Raw genomic sequence first — 22,118 nt, 5'->3', positions numbered from 1 at the left:
TCCAGCACAGAAATTTTAGGGGGCACACTCAAACCTTAGCAGGGGGGCCAGCGCTGTGGTGTAGTGGGTAAAAGCCACTGCCTGCAGATTATGGATGGATGCCTGCTGGAGTCCTGGCTGCTCCACTTCTGATCCAGCTGTCTGCTGTGGCCTGGGAAAGCAGTAGAAGATGGCCCAAGTCCCTGGGCCCCTGCAGCCACGTGGGAGACCCGGAAGAAGCTCCTGGCTCCTGGCCTTGGATTGGCTCAGCTCCAGCCGTTGTGGCCATTTGGGGAGTAAATCAACAGATGGAAGACCTTTCTCTCTCTCTCTCACTGTCTATAACTCTACCTCTCAAATAAATGGTAAATAAATACTAAGTAACAAGCAGGAGTTGGAACTGTCAATACAAACATCACTAAACTGTTGAAAATATTCTTCATTACCAAGTAAGAATTGTCTTTTCGGTTACTTATATATAAGCATCGACTAAGAATACTGTAATAAACTCTAAAGTTAATAGTCATCATTAATTCTCAAAAGACAAACCAGGGGCTGCTGCCTGAGATTCCGTTATCCCATACTGGCACCAGTTTGTGTGTCCTGGCTGCTCCACTTCGGATTCAGCTCCCTGTTAATGGCCTGGGAGAATCTAGAAGATGGCCCAAGTGCTCGGGCTCTTGCCACTGACTTGAGAGACCTGGAAGAAGCTCCTGGCTTTGGCTTGGCTTCTCTCTGTGACTCTTTCAAATAAATAAATCTTTTTTTTTTTTTTAAAGAAGGCAATCTGTTCTACAAAAAAAAAAAAAAATCTTTTAATAGAATTACGAGGAAACATAGTAGTGAGGTGGCTAGAGCCCCTCTCGTTCTGAAGTGACCCCAGGAATCGGGCCCACAGCCGTGACCAGTAAATGTTTGCCAAGTGCATGGAAGTAATTCCAGAGTGGGATAATCCATTGTAATCAAAGCAGTCGGCTTACCTACAGTGTCTGGCTATGAGGCTATCTTTTTTTTTTTTTATCTTTTATTTAATGAATATAAATTTCCAAAGTATGACTCATGGGTTACAATGGCTTCCCCCAACATACCGTCCCTCCCACCCACAACCCTCCCCTTTCCCACTCCCTCTCCCCTTCCATTCACATCAAGATTCATTTTCGATTATCTTAATATACAGAAGATCAGCTTAGTATACCTTAAGTAAGGATTTCAACAGTTTGCTCCCACACAGAAACATAAAGTGAAAAATAATAGATGATTTTTTTTAAATGATGATGAAATCAGATCAGACCTATTGTCATGTTTAATCCCAGTGAGAGTCAAGTTGGGAATTGATAATTTCTTTTTTTTCTTTCTTTCTTTCTTTTTTTTTTTTTTTTACAGAAGATCAGTTTAGTGTACATTAAGTAAAGATTTCAATCGTTTGCACCCACATAGAAACACAAAGTGAAATATACTGTTTGAGTATGAGGCTATCTTATTGCAAGATATATTTTTCAAAACTTTTGAGAACTCATGAGTTCAACATAGCATTAAAGGCATTAAAAGAATTCTCAGACATTGCAGCACAGTGAGTTGACGTGCTGCTCGTGCCGCCTGCGTGCCATACTGGAGTGTCTGGCTGGAGTCCTGGCCACTCTGCTACAGATCCACCTTCCTGCCAGTGAGCTCAGGAGGGAGCAGATGATGGCTCAAATTCTTGGGCGCCTGCTACCCACGTAGGAGACTTGGATGGAGTTCGTGCCTCCTGGCTTGGGCCCGGCTTAGCCTAGTCTTGGCTGTTGCAGCCATTTGGAGAGTGAACCTGCAGATGGTATATCTCCTCTTTGTGTCACTCTGACATTCAAAGAAATAAATCTTACAAGCAAAACAAAACAAAAACCCAGTTATTTTCCTGGTATGTTGTAATTCAATGTAATTTCTATTTCTTCCCTTGTTTCTCTGTATCCCTCTTTTCCTTTGGATGAAAAAGAGCTATTTAGGTAATACTATTTTAAAGTAGTCCATTAATGAGCTATCGGCCCTAGGTAGGGCCAGCCGTAACAACATGTTCAAGCAACAAAATGAACAAAAGAACCTTTGGAATGCACCTGGTTTCTCAAAAATAGCACGTGGTCGTTAAAAAAAAAAATAGCCAAGACTCTAAGGAATTCAAATTTCTCTTTAAGGATTTTGCTACTGCCCTTCCTACAAAACCTCCCCAGATTACTTCTTGACCTCTGTGGGGCGAGCACAGGAAGTCTTGATACATGATAGTAGCTCAGTAGCTATGTAGCTTCCAGGAGCCGTATATCCTGCACTGCCTGCACCTTCAAGCGTGCTGCAACCCTGGATTACAATGTACATGTTTACATCAACTTTCAAGACAAAGACATTTAAGGTCCTTTGTGTTCCATGTCCATTACACAGTAATTGAAGTTTACAAATTATTTTTTGGGATTCTGGTATTGAACAATAGCTGCCCGACTTCTTGTTCTCTGCGTAGCAGAATAAACTACTTTTCTTCCACCAGAAAAAAAAATCTACTTGGAACTTTCACATTTTCAGAGGCATGTAATAATTAGAAGTTAATTTTGGAGGGTTTTTCATAAACCGAGTCAGTATCTGAGACCGCCAAGGACAACTTTTAAAATTGTCTTCAAAACGAGGGAGGCACAGACTTCCCCCTGGGGTCCAGGTTGTCCATGAAGTTCCTGCGACCAGTCCTGGTCACTCGGTTAGGATGAGGGCTGCTTCCTGTGGGTCAAGCTGACCCTGCACGTGCAGAGTGACTTAGGTCATCTATCAGACTGCGAGGCTGCGGGAGCCCGCGATCGAGCTGCGGTCCGCAGGAGCACACTGCCCACTGCCCACGGACGGACCCAGGCCCTGGAACAGGGAAGCCAGACGCCGCGAGGGAGCCCCTCTCCTGGGCGAGGCGTGGGCCCTGCGGGAGCTCCGCTTGCAGGTGCAGGACCTGAGGAAGAAGCAGCCGCGGGGGCTCGGGCGCTTCCGCGTCGGCGGCAGGCACTGGCTGTGTCACACCCGCGTTTCCCAAGTATCGACCTAACTCCGCGCGTGGACACTGGCCGGCACGGCTGACCGTCTCACGTCTGCGGCTGGGGACTAGAATGCCGTTTCTGGGACGAACAGCCTTTCCCCGCAGCCTCCCGCGGCCTGGGGCAGGTGCCCCGCGCACCGGAGCAAGGTGACTTCCGCGAGGGGATCCTCCGGGCGTGGGTGCGGGTGCACAGAGCCTGCGCGTCCCCGGCTGCGTCCCCATACGAGCACGCCCGTTCGTGGCGAGGTCTCCGAGTTGCACGAGTTGGGGTGCGTGGGCTACCCTGGGGGAGAGGGGCCAGCGGGAGCCGGCGGCCACACGCGGAGTCCAAGCGTGACCGCGCGGACACGGGCTCCCTGCGGGCTCCGGGGGACTCGCGCACGCGTTTCCAAAAAGCTGCGAACACGCAACTTGCAGCCAAACCGAGGCAGCGTGTGCACTCTGCCCGCGCGCTGTCGCAAGTCACAGGTGCCAGCAAAACCGGCCTCCAACACTCCGCGCTCCCCACGCCCACCCCCGCCGCGGCCCACGGGTCCACCGCGTCCCGCCGCGGGCGTTTGTTTACGCGACGTTGCCGTAGTAAGCAGGCCCCGCCCCCGCCGCCCGCGGGCCGCCGCGTTTCCCGCGCCGCGGCGCTTCTCCCCTTAAAAGGACAATAGAGGCCCCGGGAGCGCGCGCGGCCGCCTCGCCTCCTCCCCGCCCCGCCCGCGACGCGCGCGCGCCCGCATGCAAATGAGCCCGATTCAAGAGAATTTCTTGCCCCGGGAGCGCGCGTGCGCAGAACGAAAGCGGAATCTACACCTTCCCGGGCCGCGGTAGCAACTGCAGAACTGCAGGAGACAATCTTTCTAGACAAGGCGGCGGCGGCGGCGGCGGAGGAGGAGGACGGAGTGCCTGGAGGGGGCCGGCCTGCGTGCACCGCGCACCTCGGGAGCCTGATCGCGCGTGGAACGGCTGCCTCGGGAAGGTGAGCGAACTCTGACGGTCGCTGGGCTGCAGGACTGCGTGCCGAGGCTTTGATTTCCGAGTGGGGTGTCCTCTGTCTCCAGCTCACCCACCTCCCCGTCCTTGCACACACAGCCGACACGCTCACCGCACACGCACACACAGGAAGTTTTGTCTGGGAGGTGGCATGCCGGGCGCCCCGTTTCCGCGATCGCCAGCCCCCGGGTCCTTTTGTATACACGCGTCTCGGGTGCCTGCTTCCCCCACCGGGGCGGGTATCTGAGGCAAACCGAAAGTCCTGGGGTGGGGGGAGTGCGCGGAGCCTGGAAATGACCGGGGAGTCGCGGAGTTGAGGGATCCACGTTGAAGGTGACAATGACTTTTCTCCGCCGCAGCGTGCCCCGGAGGCTGCAAGGCCCGGGCGGAAAGGGACTTGCGGGGCGGCAGGGGCCGGTGCGTCCGCGTGGACGCTGGCCGGTGGCGGAGGTGGGGGGGGGACACTCCGGCGCCGCACCTCGTGGTGTAGCCCATGGCAGCCCCTCTCGCGTGTCTCGCCGAAGGGTGGACAATGAGCGCCATCCGCCCCAAAACTAAGTTGCCTTCCGCTTCCGCGAGGGGGGTTTAAATGGGCCTCTGGGTGCAGCGCCGGGCGCCTCCGGGGCGCACGCGGCACGGCGCGGTCCGCCCAAGTCCGGAGGGATGCGGCCGCGACAATGAGCCACACGCGGTCGCCCGAAGACGGCCCGGCTCCCACGCGCCCGTCGCCCCGGGGCGGTGCCCGCGCAGCCCCAAGTTGTGCCACCCGTGCGTTCACCTGTGGCGTAGGTGTGGGCGCCGCGGCGTGGCGCGGGCGCCGTCTGCGGTCCAAGATGGCCCGGGGAGCCGAGCCGGGGGCGGCCGGGTGGGGGGGTAGGAGGCAGGCAGCGGCGGCGCCGCTCGTGGGGGGACGCGGGCTGGGGGTGGGGGGGCACTGCTTTTTGTGGCCTCGGTGACAGACCACGTGCTGCGGGTTGCCCCGCTGCTCCGGAGCGGCGACCCGTCGGGCAGCCCCCGGCCCCGCAGGACAATGTGATCCGCCGATGATGGCGTCCTGCCAGTTTAAAAAGCAGAGCGAAAGTCGCCAACTCGCCCTCCGCCCGTGCCGGGGGTGCGCGATCCGGGGCGTTTCTCCTCCAGGGCGCTGCAAAAACTTTGGTTGGTGGGATGGGCCCCTGCCCCGGCGTGGCGGCCCCGCGCCCGGCCCCCGACTGGCGCTCCGACATCTGATGCCGCACGTAGGCAGCGCCCGGCTGGACGGAAAACAAAGGGCTGCATGTGCCCGTGCGGGCCCCGCCGCGGGCGCCGGCGCCGAGGCCCGTGCGGGGCGCGGCCCCCTAAGTTCGGGCGAGTTTCGGGAGGGCTTTTGTCCCTCAGCCCCTCGCGGGGAAACTTTGGCGGCGCGGCTCGTGCGCGGTGCCATGCTGGAGCACCGGAGGCGGCGTGCTTCCCCGCCCCGGCGCGGCGCGGGCGGGCGAGCGGGCGGGCGGGCGGCCGGGGGAGGCGGCGGCGGCGGCAGCCCCCCGCGCGCCGGGCCCTGCGCCGGGGGCCGGAGGGCGCAGCCCGGACCTCTCGGCCCGTTAGCCGCGGCCCGGGAGCCTGCGTCTGGGAGGTCTGTGGCTTCGCCTTTGAAGTCGAACTGTTGCCATGTTTGAATTACGTCAGGGCAAAGCCATGAGGAGGAACAAGCCCCGGCAGCGCGGCGTGCGGGAGGCGCGGCCTGCGGGAGGCGCCGCGCCGGGCGGGCCGGAGGGCGGGCGCGGGGGGCCCGTGGTTCCGGCGCAGGTGAGGGGGGCGGCGGCGAGGGACGCGGCTCCCCGGCGGCCGCCCCGGGCCCCGCAGGAACTTCGCCCCGGGCCGCGGCCGTCTTGCTGACCGGCACATCCGCCGGCGGCCGCCGCGTGCCCGAGGTGGACCCGCAGCGTGAGGGAGAGCGCCGGGGCCGCGGCGCGCGGGCGTCTGCCCCCCGCACCGTCCGGGCCCCCGCACGTCCCGGGGACGCAGCCCCGACGCCGCCCGGAAAGGCGCGGAGGGGAAGTTTCGGGGCTCCCCGCGGCGCGGCGGGGGAAGTGAGGCGCGGGGGCGAAGCGAGCGCGCCGCGGGCTCTTTGTGTGTGGACGCGTGGGAGGCGGCCGGCGAGGTAGGTTTCGGGGCCCGTGGGTGGTGCGGGGTCCGTGCCGGCGCCCGGGATCCGCTCCCACTCGGCTCCTTTGTTGTTCCGTTCACGCGCTCACCTCCGGCTCCCGCAGCCACCCGGGAGGTGAGCAGCGACTGTCCGCCGGACAGTTGCCTCCTCGCCCCTGTGCTGTGTCCCCACTGAGGAGGGGGTCAGGAAACTCACTGCTCCGCTTTTCATAATGAAAAGAAAAAAAAAAAAGCACCTGCTTTTGGACCGGAGGGTGCCCCTGAAGCCTTTTCCTGATGCGCCTTGCAGGACCAGCACGTGCCGTTGCCCCAAACGGAATTAAATGCAAGTCCTAGAGTTGATGGTGGAGTTCCGAGAAGAGCCTGCTGGCATTTCAAGTGTTTTGGGAACGATGAGGGACCGCGGCATCTTCTCTGGCCGGGAGGGTATCGCGGTGGCTCGCTGCCTTGTCTTGGGGTGACCTTGAGGGAAGCCAGGGTTTTGGGGAGGATGACATGGTCGAGGCTCTGCAACCTGCCCCGTCTCCTCTCCGGTTCTTGTGAACCGGGCTTGACCTTCTGCTGACCCCTCCTCGCTTTTCTTTTCAAGCCAACTTTTTTTTTTATTGGTATGCGGCCCCAGGCATAGCTCAGAAATTATGCCGGTTTGACACATGGATGCTTCTTTGGAATCCGGGGTTTGCCTGCAGTCTAGACGTCCGATAAGCAGCAGCTCCGGATCTGTTGCTGCTCTCCTCATTTCTGCTGCGTTTGGGTCTTGTTGAAGGTTAGAAGTGGTCATGACTGGAAAATAATAACCTTGAATGCCCTGCCCACACACTCCCAAAAGTCCACACAAGTTCAGATACATTTTTTGTTTTGATTGTTTGGTTGTTAAAGAATTACGTTTTTCCCAAGTTTTGGTCGACCAAATTCATAATACTGAAAGGCAATCAATACTGTTAGATTTCTTAAGTGAATGCAGTGAGCATGTTAAGAAAATGAAGAACGTGGAGTGTGATTACCTTGACTTTCTTTTGGTCAGTTATTTCTGTGTCATGTCTGAAATGCATATGACGTGCTTTGCAAGTACGCTGACATTCCTTGACAAGTTCTTCCTATTTTAAAGCCAAGTTACAGCTAGAATTTCAGTATGTGGGGAAGTTTTAGTTTAGCGAATAGAGTGTAATGGTTTTTGTTTCAATAATCTGATCTGCACATCAGATGTGAGGTGAATGAGTTAGGGGAAGGAAAGAACCCGGTCGTCACTGCCTTCTGTTGGTATTACTCTGTGGAAGGTTGGGGTGAGAAGTTCTGTAGGTGCTAAGTGTGTTCTAGAACCTTCGTAGAAAGCAGGCTGCGGGGCTGCTTTTTCAGTTTTTCTAATTCTTTGTGTCTAAAACCAGGATCTTTTCCCCGCTAAAGCTGGGAAAACCTGATTCAGTGGACTCAAACTCAGTCATGTTCATGTCAGAAGAATGTTTTGAGAATGCTTTTACTTGTAAAAGAAAAGTTTTTCATTGGTGAAAGTTTAAAATTATTTGAAACCTAAACTAACTTAAGGAAGCTGTTATTTAGGGAAATATATTAGTTTGCCATGCCAGGCACATGGCAGATTGCTTTAAAAATACATATTTGTCATTTTCTTTTTTTTCTCTAAGAAATTGTGGGGACCTGCTTGGCCCAGGACAAAGGGAACCCGGGTGTGGGAGGAGGTTTGTTGTTGAGGAGGTTGCAAGGCAGTGATGATCCTAGATTTGTGGCCCGGTCCTCTCACCTCTGCAATGGCGAGAGCACTTGTCTCAGAGGTTGTGGATAATAAAGCAGTGTCACCACCCGGCTGGGAAACTGACCCTTCACAGGAGATGACCCAAGGCTCTCGCCTTCAGTGGAAGGAATGGTCCCTTCCCCCACCTTCAGCACCTCCCGGGAAGACTGGTTGCCTTTCCAATTCGGATTGAACTGTTACACCACACAGCCCTGTGAAAACCTGGAGAATGTCATTTTCTTTCTTCCTGCTTTCTCTTGTGTGTGCGAGTGTCCGGTGTTTCCCATGCTTAGTTTTGACTCCAGAGGGTTTTAAGTTGAGAATATTTTTTAATGTTTTGGTTCTCCCTCTTTTTCTTTTTTATTAAAGATTTATTTATCTGGTTGAAAGGCAGAGTGACAGAGAAAGGGGAATCTTCCATCCACTGGTTGTCTCTTCAAATGGTCCCAACAGCCAGGGCTGGGCCAGGCCCAAGAGAGGAGCCTGGAACTGGGCCTCCCACATGGGTGGCTGAGCCTGAGTGGGCAGTCTCCCACTGCTTTCCCAGTCGCATCAGCAGGGAGCTGGTTCACAAATGGAGGGCAGCCGGACTTTAGGCTTTCAGATGGGGGTTGTTGGCGTTTTAACCTATCCCATGCTGCAGTGCTGGTCCTTCCAGGTTTTCTTTTGAGTCTGCTACTAAGATTTTCCTATTACAGAAATAATCTTGGAATGCCTCTACTCTCCCAAAAATAAAAAAAAAAAGTTTTAAGGTAGGGAAATTTTCTTTATGCACAGGAAATACTAAAATCATGCACATATTTGCTGTTACACGTTCAAGTACAAAAGTTGCAATTGAGCTAAAATAATCCATTTCTGATAATGTCCTATTGAAAGTTTGATTTGGCTAAATCTAGTTAGTGCTGATATGCTGGGTGGAAGTAGCTCTTATCGGGAGGCTTTGCACTTCCAGTCTACCCCTCCTTCTCTACCAATTAAGAAAATTGTTTACCATTAATCTTCTTTAATTAAAGTAGTTCATTTGGTTCACATTTCCTGGAAATCTTTAAACCTTGCAGGTTTTTTTTTTTTTTCTAAAAAGGCTGTAGACTAAGTATTAAAGAAATAAGACTGCTTTCAGACCCTCGATATTTTAATTCACATTTTTATGACAAACACCGTTTTCCATTCCATGCCCTCACCTTCCTCTACTGCTCAGTTCATCTTGGCCGCCCCACTCTTGGGGTAGTTAGCGCTTTCCACCTGTTGGAGTGCACCACGTGCGCTCAGCACCTGGTGGTAAGGGAAGACTTAGTGCCTGCCCCGCAGCGTTTACTGTTGAGTAGAAGAGATAATACAGTAAACAAGTAGGTTGCAATCTTGTGTGCTAGGTGTTCTAAAGTCACAAAAGCATTTTGTTACAAGAATTGATTTTTATTTATTTGAGAGGCAGAGTTACAGACAGAGGGAGAGATAGAAAGGTCTTCCATCTACTGGTTGACTCCCCATATGGCTGCAACAGTCAGAGCTGAGCTGTTTTGAAGCCAGAAGCTTCTTCCAGGTCTCCCACGCGGGTGCAGGGGCCCAAGGACCTGGGCTGTAGCAGAGAGCTGGATAGAAAGAGGAGCATCAAGGACATGAACCAGCGCCCATATGGGGTGCCTGCGCTGCAGGCGGCTACTTTACCTGCTACACCACAGCCCCGGCTCCAAAAGAAGTAATTTTTAAGAGAATTTCCTAAGTTGATGGGATGGAGGGGAAGCTGTCTCCGACTGGCTGTAGGTCTGTCACTCCTGGAACATCAGAATTCCAAGTTGGGAACAGCTGGTAGGCAGGGCTACATCTTGGAAAGCTTTGAATTCCCTGCCTGGGAGTTCAGATCCTATCCTGAAGTCAGGATGATTAACATTTGAGCTTTAGGGATGCAGGGAAGTCAGGAATGAATTTCTAACAAGAGCCTCAGTGCTGGTGATGGACAGCCAGCCCAGCCGTGGAGCAGGATGGGAGGCAGCAGCAGAATCAGGACCTCATTACGAGCCTGATGGGGAGCTGTGAGGAGCAGTTGAATTCCAGATTTTCTTGTGTACCTGCGTGTAGGGTAACCAAGATAGGTAACCACAGGATGAGGCTTGGAATAGTAGCTAATTTAGCACCTTCGAAGGGCAGAATGGATTGGTGGTCAGTTTGCCATGTTGATCCTAATGCGAATGTAGAGAGGTTGGATCAGGAGCTGAATATTGGGAACTATCAGTGACTTCCTGAGGGTGGAGTGCTCCAAAACAGGGATTGAAACCATCCCTGACATGAGAGAGGAACAAAGAGAAAGGGGGAAAGACGTGCTGGTAGGAAGGAATGTCAGGGCCCAGTGCCTGCCTTGCTCCCTCTGTGCTGTGCGTTACAGAAGAGTTGGGAGGAGGGACAGGCAGAAGGGTTGAGGAGTGCTTCTGAGGTTTGGGTCAGGTTGCGTGGCGTTGTGTGCTCCCACACTCTTTTTCCTAACTTAAACTTTTGTTTGTTTGTTTGTTTATTTGAGAGGCAGAGAGATACAGGGAGAAGTCCAATCATCTGGTTTACCCTCCAAATGCCAGCCACGCTGGGCACTGAAGCCCAGCAACTGGGAACCCAGGTCTCCCATGCTGTGGTAGGAACTCAGTGACTTGGGCCCCGACTCCTGCCTCCTAGCGTCTGCGTGAGCAGTGAGGTGGAGTCAGGAGCCAGAGCCTGGAACCAGGTTCAGGCATATGGGACCAATGTCTTAACTGTAGGTTAAGTGCTTGCCCCTTAACATTTTTATCAAGCTTGGCAATGGGAGGGCAGCTTCATAGAAAGAAATGTAGGCTTGTTTTATGACCATGAAATCTCCCTGAAAAGACCAAGTTCCCCTTTTCCCACGGACCTGAGCTTAAAAGAAAACTTTGAAAATTCTGGATTCTACCCTCGGTTGAATTTGTTGGATGTATCCTGGGACACAGCTTATCTTCCTGTAATGCGTAAGTCCTACAACGTAAAGGAAACAAGAATATAGTTTTCTTATTCCTGCTTTACAGCGTCCCTGGAAAGTAGAAGTGAGATTTCACCATGATGTTACAGAGAGGCAAATGAAATTAGAAGTGACTTCCTAGTCAGATGTAAAGACAGAAGCAGAAGTACACCCCAAGTTGTCTTTGTAGTGCGTTTTTCCCCAGACTCACTGGAGTTACATTTTCTAAGTAATAATCATCCCTTAAAAGCTAATACTGTGTCTCTAACCTTTTGCAACTTTCTGCCCACTAGACTTGCTTTTAATCTAGAATTGGCACACCCAGTGTTGTTGTTTTTCCACTATCTAAAACCCAGAGACTGGGCTCGTGAGTTCTGTTTTCACCTGTATTGCTTTAGCAGATTTCAGAGTTTGACCTGTTTCCTGTCAAATAAGAAGAATAGCTTGCATAGAGAGCAAGTTACAGGTGTCTTACCATGCCATTTCTTAGAGAGAGAGTGCATACTTGGAGTAGCTGTTGGGTCGGCTGCCCCTTTCTCTGTCTTCTAGACCCATTAAACTTTGCTCCTTGGAAGTGATGAAATAAATTCAGAGCCTTTGATGCTGGGAAGTAGGCTGCTATCTGGAAGCAGGTGAGCGGAAATAATAATGTTTTATTGCCCCGTGGCTTTCCTTAAGCACTGATGGAACATGTGTCGCTGAATTCTGCAGCCAAGGGGCCCAGCAGCAGGGGAATACAAAACCCTTGGTCCTGTTGACCCTTTGTGAAGCGCGTTGCTCCAGTTACGCTGTCCGTTTACTGGCTCCGGTGCTTCTGTGTGATTAGAGAGCCTGTCGCTGGCTAGCAGTTACAGCAGACTCAGCTGTCCCCACGCTCAGATCACAAGTGTCTTTGCGTGTTGCTTCTCTTCCTTTCTCATCCTCCTGTCGCTGAAGGGCCGCCTCTAAAATGCATCTCCTTCACTTCAAAGTTGTCTTTGGTTGCTTGGTTCCTTTTGTCTTTGGTCAGAGCCGCTTCCTCCCCACTTTACAGTTTCCTTTGCATTCTGCTGTGTCTGTTGATTTCACTCCAGTGCAGTGGGTTTTTCTAATGCGGGTCTCCCCATCTGTGTGTCTTGCAGGAAGTTTATTCAAATGCGGGGCTTTTTCCGGGCTCCTCCTCAGAAAGATGAAGGTGTGTGATGGTAATCAAGGTTATTGGGGTGTGATGCGCTTGGTTAACGAAAAAAACCGGCTCTGCTAGAGGCAGTAAAGTGAAAGTAAGCTCCCTCCTGCTTGCACTCTGCACAGGCAGCCATTTACTATTTTTATACACCTATTTTTAAAAAGTTTGTACGTTTAAGGTCTCATTTTAAAAATGTACTGCGTGGGACTGTACTGGGAAACTTATTCAACTTGCCTGTGTCACAGAACAAGAGATCTTGAATAGGGTTCCCTTGCCACACACATGTCATAGGCATGCTGCGTTCTTTTTAGGGGCTGTAGTGTGCAGATACCATAGTTTAATCAGTCTGAAAATCACAGACAGTATAGGGCGCTGCCAATATCTTGTGATTTTTTTTTTTAAAGGTCTCCATCAGTGGAGTTTTAGGGAAAAAAAATGATTAGAAGCTGTAGGGTTTTGGTCTACTGAAAACTAAAAGTATATCCGTATGGAAGGTGATTTCCCTAATTTGTGTCTGGCAGAATTTCAGTTCCCAAAATGGCATGGACAAGTTGCATGGTTAACTTTTGATTTAGCACAAGTTACATGGTTAACTTGTGATTTACCAGTCTTACTTGCCTCTCCGTTTTCTTCCATCTACTCCATTCACTGACATTTTTGAGTTTTGAAAGACATGTTTCTTGACTGTTAAGAAAGCCTTAACTTCTAAACATTAAAAAGCCAAAGGAAGGTTATTGTCTTGAGTAACTGTATCCTGTAGAGCTTACATACCAGCCAAATGGGCCTAATGGATGTCAACTTTATCTTAAGATTCCTGTTTGCAAAGATGTTGAATTAACATCCTTGTAGGATTCAAAGGACAACTGAATTCTTCACCTTCACACCCAATTCCTTATTACAAAGGGCGCACATTTCCATTTCAGTATTCTTCCTACTGTTTCCTAGTTGGAGCTTAAACTTTGCAAATTGTTAAGATTTCTAAGAGGTTGATGAGAAAACTTTTCTTAAATATTGTCTGTTGCTGTGACAACTTTTTCTTTCTTACATTGTATTGCACTCAGTGAAACTGGACATCACGCCTGGTCCTGGGCTTCGCAGTCTCATTAGGTTAGATTAGAATTGGCCCTTTTGTGTTGTTGATACTCAGTGGTTACCTCATCCTGTTCTTGACCTGTAACACCAAGGTTACAGTCCCCATGCCTGCATTAAATTGATCATTAGATTTATATGAAACTCCCAGCTTCAAAGTAGAAGAAACCAACAAATCAGCCAAAATAGACCTTGAGAATTAATAAAAAAACTTCATCCCCCCTCCACTATCCCCCCCCCCCTTTTTGGTCTGTTTTGTTCATATAGTTATTTCTCTTCCTACATTGGCTGATCTAGCTACTAGCCTTAATTTTTTAATTTTGTGAGATTTGATTATGTTGGTCAGAAATGTAATTCTAGCATGGCTGATTTATTTGTAACCATTAACATTATTTAAAAATACATGGGTATTGGCTGACAGTAGCCAAAGGAATACTGTTAGTGAAAGTGTTTTGGGAAATGACACAGAGCTGTACACACAATAACATTTTTTAGAAGCTTAATCGCCATGCTTGTCTAGCACCTAGGAGCCTTGTACTGCCCTAGATGCTGAGATTACAAAGGTGAGGAAGACAGAATGCCTAACCCAGTCATTTTTATTGTATCTTTGAAGCAAGCTTATTGAGATGTCATTCACATACCACAAAATGCACTCTTGCAGTGTGTACAACTCAGTGGCTTCTCGTGTATTCAGAAAGTGTTTGAACCAGCACCGCCATGTGATTTTAGATGGTTTCTAATCAGCGTCTGAAGTCCTGCTGATTTCTGGCTTCATCTAAAGCTTCATTTTCTTGGGCTCTCCCTCAACACACGCTTAGGGGTGAGACCGTGTGCAGTCTGCTCTCAGCTGTAACCGTTCCTCAGTGAGGAAGCAGATGGCCTTGGCGTCCATCTAGTGAGAAAAAGCCCAGGGTGCGGCATGATGGGATGCTTAGAGTCGGTGCAGGAGTCACAGGCAGCTCCACGTTCACAAAAGACGGAATTAAAAGATACGGTTTGGGTGTAAAGATGGTAAAGACCAGAGGGTCTTGCAGGAATCATTTAAATAGTGCACGAGCGTGGCACCAGGACAGGCCGTCAGCTTGCTCGGAATCGCAGGAATCGCCAGTTCTACTCAAGTGTGCAGTGGCCAACCATCTCCTTGGATGCGTTAGGGTGATTTGGTTTCAGAGGCCATTTTGTGTTCCTGCTTTTCTTCTAGAGTTTAGCTCGGATTTTGTTTGCTCTCTTTTTAGGATTTATTGATTTATTTGAAAATCAGCATTACAAAGAGAGAGGGAGAAAGAGAGCGAGAGATCTGCCATGCACTGATCCATTCAACCACTCAACAGCTGGGACTGGGCCAGGCCCAAGCCAGGAACCAGGAGCTTCTTGCAGGTCTCCCACATGGGTGGCAGGGGCCCAAACACCTGGGTCATCATCTTTTTTCAGGCCACTAGCAAGGAACTGGATGTGAAGTGGAGCAACCGGGACTTGAACCTGCGCCCCGATGGGATGCTGGTGTCAGAGGTGGCCTTACCTGCTCTGCCACAGCGCCAGCTCACTGCGCCCCACCTTTCTGTAGGTTTAGTGAAAATGTTTGCAGTTAATTTCAGGGCTCCCCAAATTGAAAATGGTTAAATACTAACTGTGGCTTAACTGGGTGGCTGTAAACAAACTCCCCAGATGAAAGCCCTGTGGATTTGCTGCCGATTCCCAGGTGCTGCTCAAGTAGTGCAGGGCGAGCCAGGGAGGGTTTAATAGCTTTGTTATGTCGTCATGCATTAAGCGGGTCCTGTGCTTCTGCTCTGTGCCACCTCCCTGCGCCAGAAGAGCAGGGGGAGCTTCGAGATTCAGATGCCCCTGCCCCTGCCCCTGCCCCTCCCGGGTGTTTGGCAAGAATTTTGTTGGAGCAAGAGTGAGGTCACAGCTGCACAGGGAAGGGTTAACTCTCAGGAGACAACAGGCTATTGCCCCTGTTCCTCATAGGCAGAGTGGAACCTCTTGTCAGGGGCTAGTAAGTAAGATGTGTGAGGTCGCCACCAACAGGAAATCCCTGGCGATGGACACTGGACTGGAAACAGCCATGGGTTAAAAAAGGAAGCTCCCGCGTGCAGCTGCAGTTGTGTGGTCCCTGGCTCAGAGCGATGGTCCCCGAGTCCAGCGCGTGTCCCAGAGGTGATCTGTGAGCCGTGCTGTTCCCGTGCGTGCTGGTGGGGGCGGGGGCACAGGCAGGATCTGTCCTAATAGGATTTGGTCTGGTTATTAACGCAGTGGACTGGCCCCTTTTGCCGTGCTTCCTTTGCCCTTGCTGAGGGAGGCGGGGTTTCCGAGAGCGTCTGTGCACTCTGGCCTGCGGGTGAGGGGCCTCCGAGAAGATGACAAGGTTTTGCCCACGCAGAGGACAGCAGCAGCCCTGCAGGTTCTCGTTTCTGTAATCCTGTCACTTGACATTGTTCTTTCCCAAAGCAACACGTGACCATGTTCTTCGCAGTTGCCACATGAGTTTGTTGTTGGACTGAGCAAAGGAGTCCGCCTCGTAGTCCAGGCGGCCTTTCCTAAGAGTGTATTCCTGTAGCATGCCTTGCTGCCTCAGGAAAACCCAGTCCCCAGCCTTGTGACTGAAAGGGTCATCAGGTACGATTGTTCTTACTGAAGTGCATCAGTGGCCTCTACCCTGCTTCCGCTGCCTTCCGCCCTCCCTGGCCAACAAGCACTTGGAAGAGGAGCCCTGGATGAACGTTGTAAACAGACCTCAAGACTGCCTTGGGATGCTGGCATCCCAGTTCCTAGCGCCTGGGTTCCAGTCCTCTGCTTTCCTGTCCCTGCCGGCTAAGTGGGAGAACTGGATTGGGAGCAGGTGCAAGCATCTGGGGAGTGAACCAGCAGAGAGGGGACCACGTTTACTCCTTTTCTCTCTGCCTCTCAAATACATGCAGATATATACAAGTTTAAAAGGAATGCTTCGATTTTTGGCAAATTATTTGTTAATAAAAATTTAAATATTTTCTGTCACTTTTTTAAACATTTATTTATTTATTTTGAGAGAGTTACGAAGAGGGAGAGACAGAGAGAGGTCTTCTATCTGCTGGTTCATTCCCCAGGTGGCTGCAATGGCCAGGGCTGGGCCAGGCAATGCTAGGAGCCAGGAGCCAGGAAGTACATCCAGGTATGGGTGGCAGGGACCCAAGCTTTTGGGGTCATTTTTTGTTGCCTTCCCAAGCATATATGCAGAGATCTGGATGGGAAGTGGAGCAGCCAGAATTCCAGCCAGCTGGCGCTCTGATAGGGGACGCCAGTGTTGCCAAGCTGGGGCTTAACCCGCTGCACCATGATGCCAGCCCCTATAACAACTTTAAAAGGATGGTGTTCTGTGATTTTTAACTCTTGACTATGGTCATGACGGTAAGCAGTGTTAATAATTTTCTCTTGCTGATGTTTTGTGACTGATATTTTTGTGATAATTTGTAGTTGGTCCTTGATACACACAACAACTCTGAACTTGTCCATTGGGTGTTTTTATTTTTGTTTTCAATGCCTTGTCATCATCTCTTCATCTAGATGTTCTGGTGAAATTGGCCTTTGGTTTGGATATTCCAAATTTATTTCTGCTAAGATACTGATTTATTGGCAGCTGCATTTTTGCAACCAAACGTAGAGCAGTTTCTTTCTTCCTCCATGTGGTTTTTGTTTTGTTTTTCTTTTGAGCAGGGAATTTAGTTAATCTCATTCTATGTTTCTTGGACATTTATCTCCATCAAGCTCTCTTGGGCTCAAAGCCTCATAGAGGATTTTCAGAAACCTGCACAACTCACGGCAGCGGCCAGGTGGCATAGGCTTATTTTTGTCTTAGTGACTTACAAAATTACTGTTTTAAAGATCTAACCCTGGGTTTTTATGAAATTTACATCCTCCTTTGAGCAGTTTCAATTCAGAATTGAGCCTGACTGCTTAGCACTTCCCACTTTTCACAGGAGAAACCCCCTCTGGTTTTCCCAGGGGGTGAGGTCGTGTGTGGTTGGTAGCTCTTGAGCTGCTTGCGTACTTACCATCCAGGGATGGGCGTGGGGGGGGGTCACTTTCAAAGATGCAAGAAGAAAAGGTATGCCTTGTCTCAGATTTCAAGATACATCCTAGATGATTTCATCATTTTACAGGATTATCGGGAGAGCTTGTAGCATATCCTGTACGCAAGTGCCTGGGTTCCAATCCTTGATCCACTCCCGATTCCAGCTTCCTTCTCACGTGGACCCTGGGAAGCAGCAGATGATGGCTCAAGTGCTTGGCTCCCTGCCAACAAACCAACCAGCCTCCCCTTCCTCATTTTCAGAAAGGATGTTTGCTGGGCAGGGGTGGGGGAGTGCTGAGAGCGGGGGGCCTCCCTAAACACCTGAGCTCTTCTGTGTGTCATACACTTGCCGTGCCAGCGCCAGGAGCGGAGGCGGGTCCAGGCCACCTTCCACAGAGTCCTGCTGTCTGACGGCGCTGGGTGGGCCCGGGGTGGAGCAGCACAGGCTCCCCGGATGGTTTCTTGTGAGGGCCTCGGCAGAGCTGTGTCTGTTGCCTTGTCTTTCCAGACCTGGCCAGAAGCGAAGATGTTTGGTTTCCACAAGCCAAAGATGTACCGGAGCATAGAGGGCTGCTGCATCTGCCGGGCCAAGTCCTCTAGCTCCCGCTTCACCGACAGTAAGCGCTACGAGAAGGACTTCCAGAGCTGTTTTGGGTAAGATCATTCAACGTTTGTACCGTTCTTAGAGCGAACAAAATAAAAAATGGCAGTGTAGGAAACACCGCCGAGCAGAGCCTTGAAGCGAGGTGCTGCTTAAGTCACTGTGTTCCAATCCCGGGTATTAAGCCCTCCGCTCTTAGAGTGAATTCAACAACATGACACGCTGCTGTTGTCCAGGCGACAAACCACGACCAAGTTTACTGTGAAGCCCCTGAAAGTTGTAACTGGACAGCCCTTTTGTTGTTAGCATGCAGGTGTATAGAGGGATTTTTAGAAGTTACCTTCGTTCTCTCGTGGTAGTGGTCCTCTGTATCCTTCTGTCTTCACTGATTTTTTCCCTCAATGATAGAAAAGTGTTTTAACCCCACCTGCTGAGGAAGGTGGTTGTACCAAGACTTAATGTGCTGCCTTGGAACTTGTCAGGGTTGGTTAGCTTTTGTTTCAGAATTTTATTCTTAGTTCATCTTTGGATGATAATCCTCTGCTTGATAAAATGGAATTTACTTTCCAGCAAATACTTGTATAAAATAAGGTGTTAAATGTTGAACCGTTTCCTCTTTTAGAAATTAACTGTATGCTTTTTTCCTGCTGAAATGTTGTTGATGGTTAATTGTGCATCCTGGACTTCTGTTGTTTTGAAGGTTGTTAGAAAGAAGCTATGCTGACTGTGCTGTTATAAATTATGTTTTTCTTTTAGTCGTCTTGATTTCTAGTCTTACACATAATGAGAGTTATCAGTATTTCAAGACAGGTGAATTAAACAGCATTGTCTAAAACCATGCATCTCTTAAGTTTTATTGGTGGAGTTTAAACAGCGTTTATTTTAAATGAGCAAACTGCAGTACAGAGAGTTGGTTCTTTGGCTCTAGAATTTAAATATATTTCTGAGATACACTGCGGAATCGCTGGGACTGTATCATCCCGAGCGATCAGCTGTGGAGACGTGTGCTCACATGAGTTCTTTGGGGTAAAGAGACTCATACAGGTGGGGTTGTTTCTCGCCAGGTTGCATGAGACGCGTTCCGGAGACATCTGCAACGCCTGCGTCCTGCTGGTGAAAAGATGGAAGAAGCTACCGGCAGGATCCAAAAAAAACTGGAATCACGTTAGTTCATTTTGCTTCTTTCTCAGTTATATATCTGATACATACATATTTTTTAGAAGATTTATTTATTTATTTTTTATTTGAAAGGCAGAGTTAGAGAGAGAAAGTCTTCCATTTGCTGGCTCACTTTCCAAATGACCACAACAGCTACGTCTGTGCCAGACCGAAGCTGAGGGCCTGGAGTTTCTTCCAGGTCTCCCACATGGGTGCAGGGGCCCAAGCACATGGGCCATCTTCTGTCGCTTTCCCAGGTGCATTAGCAGCGAGCTGGATGGGAAGTGGAGCAGCCGGGATTCACACTGGTGCTTGTAAGGGATGCTTGTGTCTCAGGTGGTGGCTTTACACTACACCACAACACTGGTCTCCACGTCTGATGCATTTAAACTAACATTAACTTTCCCCTGATTTAGGAAGAAATATATTTTTAGGCTGGAGGAATATGAAAAAAATAAAAAACACTTGTAGCTTCTCAGATACAATCACTTTGCATTTTGGCAGGTTTGGGGCTGAGTACCCAGTGGACATCGCCTAAGGCTGTGTGCAGGACCCCATTTTGAGATCCCCAGGGTACACTTACTTAGTTTTAGATTCAGTGCTGCCATCCCCAGAGTTGGACGTGGATTCCTCCTTCTCTCTCTCTTTTTTTTTTTTTAAAGATTGATTTATTTACCTGAAAGAGTTACACAGAGAGGAGAGGCAGAGAGAGAGAGAGAGAGGTCTTCCATCCACTGGTTCACTCCCCAGATGGCCATAAAGGCCGGAGCTGCGCTGATCCGAAGCTAGGAGCCAGGAGCGGGCCGGCGCCGCGGCTCACTAGGCTAATCCTCCGCCTAGCGGCGCTGGCACACCGGGTTCTAGTCCCGGTCGGGGCGCCAGATTCTGTCCCGGTTGCCCCTCTTCCAGGCCAGCTCTCTGCTGTGGCCAGGGAGTGCAGTGGAGGATGGCCCAGGTGCTTGGACCCTGTACCCCATGGGAGACCAGGAAAAGCACCTGGCTCCTGGCTCCTGGCTCCTGCCATCGGATCAGCGCGGTGCGCCGGCCACAGCGCGCCGACTGCGGCGGCCATTGGAGGGTGAACCAACGGCAAAGGAAGACCTTTCTCTCTGTCTCTCTCTCTCACTGTCCACTCTGCCTGTCAAAAAAAAAAAAAAAGAAAAAAAGAAAAAGGAGCCAGGAGCTTCTTTTGGGTCTCCCAAGTAGGTGCAGGGGCTCAAGGACTTGGGCCATCTTCCACTGCCTTCCTAGGCTACAGCAGAGAGCTGAATTGGAAGTGGAGCAGCTGGGACTCGAACCAGTACCCATGTGGGATGCCCGCACTAAAGGAGGAGGCTTTACCCGTTGTGCTACCGCGCCGGACCCCCTTCTTTCTCTTAGTGATCCATGACTTTGAACTCAGGTTATTAGTGAACAAGTGGGTGTTACAGCCAGACTCGGGTTTGAAGCTTCCTTTGTGACTTACTGGTGTGAGCTTTGGGCAGGTTATATTTGTTTATGGAGTGTGAAGATAGGAGCTCTCTGATAGTGCTGTTGAGAAGTGAATGAGGTGCTGTCTACACAGTGTAACACACAGCCATTGGGTGGAAGCAGTTCTCTGTATTTACCTCTAGTTGAGAACAAACTGACACGGAAAGGTGTTTCCTTTTGACTTTGCTTTGTCCCTCAAGTTCCTCCTGAAATAATTAAAAAATGTCTAAAAGGCAGAGACAGAGACAGAGATACTCATGCACTGGTTCCCTGCCTAAATGGCCACATCAGCCACGGTGGGCCAGGCCAAAGCCAGGAGGCAGGAGCTCCATCCTGGTCTCCCACATGGTTGGAGGGCTTAAGTGTGTGGGCCGTCATCTGCTGCCTTCGCAGGCACGTTTGCAGGAAGCTAGATGAGAAGTAGACTAGCTGGGACTTGCAGGGCGCTCCTAAATGGACACAGGCGTTGTAAGCTGTGGAGTGGCACCACTGTCCTGCCCCTGAAATATTAAAAATGAGTTTTTCTTTAATACCTTCTCTGGAGAAGGGTTAAAAGTCTGCGAGTAGGAAAAGAGAATGAATGTCTGACAAGCAGCACTATCCCAGGGCTATAGGTCATTGGCTGGGCCGGACCCGCGAGTCTGTTCCTACCCTCGCAGAGCAGACCCGCGAGGTTAAGGTGTGGTCTGAAGAGAGCACAGGGAATGAAAACCTTGGGTTGGCTTGTCTCCTGCCTGCTTTCTCTCCTCACCAGCTTAGGGAAATAAGGCAAGATACAGACTTTACTTTTGCTTTGGTTACAGTCTAAGATTGGGAAAACCTAAATAGTCCCCTGAACCACTGTATAGTAAAAGTGAAATCAAAAGTATACGAAAGTTTTTGTTTTGCCAACTGTGAAACATCCTGCAGAAATGTTAGCTTTGGTGGGTTGATTGTTGTAAACTCGCAGTCATGATTTCCCATATAGAAATCTATTTAGATTTTTTTCAGCGTATTCTTCTTCAAAGAGTTAAAAAGCCCCACTAAGGGTCAACACTGTGGTGTAGTGAGTGAAGCCGCCACCTGCAGTGCTGGCATCCCATATAGGCGCCGGTTGGAGTCTGAGCTGCTCCACTTCTGATCCAGCTCTCTGCTGTGGCCTGGGAAAGTAGTAGAAGATGGCCCAGGTCCTTGGGCCCCTGCACTTGAGTGGGAGACTGGGAGGAAGCTACTGGTTCCTGGCTTCAGATGGGTGCAGCTCTGGTCATTGCATCCATCTAGGGAGTGAACCAGCAGATGGAAGACCTCTCTGTCTCTCTCTGCCTCTCTGTAATTATGCCTTTCAAATAAACAAATCTTTTTAAAAAAAAGCTTCACTAGATAAATAATATTTATTTTTCATATCATGTGATGATAAAAGTGCACAGACCTTTTGACGCTGTATGATACTGTGGCTCCTACGTACATGAATGTCATTTTTAAAATGGTGTTAATAACCATTGTTTTCTCTCCAGGTGGTAGATGCAAGGGCAGGGCCCAGTCTGAAGACCACACTGAAACCAAAGAAAGTGAAGACTCTGTCTGGAAGCAGGATGAAAAGCAACCAGATTAGCAAGTTGCAGAAGGAATTTAAACGTCACAGTAAGTTCAGTTCTGGAGCTATGGAACTTTTTTTCCCCCTTGTTTTATTTTATTTATTTGAAAGTTAGAATGACAGAAAAGGAGAGCTCTGTCTGTTTATCTGTATGATCTGTCTT

At 50.2% G+C, this 22,118-nt stretch overlaps 1 protein-coding gene and 1 long non-coding RNA gene across 7 annotated transcripts in view; one reads left to right on the top strand and one right to left on the bottom strand.

Annotated features, from left to right (window-relative positions):
* The first annotated feature begins 3,798 nt into the window (after window positions 1-3,798).
* SINHCAF (SIN3-HDAC complex associated factor) overlaps window positions 3,799-22,118 on the top strand; it is a 29,520-nt gene continuing 11,200 nt past the window's right edge. Inside the window, exons 1-7 of one of the 6 annotated variants that reach the window (XM_089303945.1) lie at window positions 3,799-3,879; window positions 4,451-4,499; window positions 5,935-5,957; window positions 15,051-15,062; window positions 17,672-17,807; window positions 18,819-18,918; window positions 21,876-22,002. In XM_089303945.1, the coding sequence (XP_089160071.1) occupies window positions 17,680-17,807; window positions 18,819-18,918; window positions 21,876-22,002 (355 nt within the window). In that variant the 5' untranslated portion in view covers window positions 3,799-3,879; window positions 4,451-4,499; window positions 5,935-5,957; window positions 15,051-15,062; window positions 17,672-17,679. Of the gene's footprint in view, window positions 3,987-4,062; window positions 4,334-4,450; window positions 4,500-4,613; window positions 4,790-5,687; window positions 6,141-15,050; window positions 15,063-17,661; window positions 17,808-18,818; window positions 18,919-21,875; window positions 22,003-22,118 lie in introns of those variants that run through there. The other 5 variants (XM_008259436.5, XM_070048514.2, XM_089303944.1 and 2 more) reach the window with 5 other exon arrangements.
* On the bottom strand, window positions 7,895-17,662 carry LOC138843721 (uncharacterized). Its single transcript, XR_011378681.2, has 2 exons — window positions 11,327-17,662; window positions 7,895-9,481 (listed from the first exon to the last, which is right to left on the bottom strand). It is a non-coding gene; the product is annotated as an uncharacterized LOC138843721 (long non-coding RNA).

This window comes from Oryctolagus cuniculus, chromosome 9 (genome assembly GCF_051225735.1).
Source record: "Oryctolagus cuniculus isolate XC-2025 breed Fujian yellow rabbit chromosome 9, ASM5122573v1, whole genome shotgun sequence".
Classification (NCBI taxonomy): domain Eukaryota; kingdom Metazoa; phylum Chordata; class Mammalia; order Lagomorpha; family Leporidae; genus Oryctolagus; species Oryctolagus cuniculus.
Note: the sequence above shows the minus strand (reverse complement) of the source record. Positions and strands in the feature narration are given on the sequence as shown.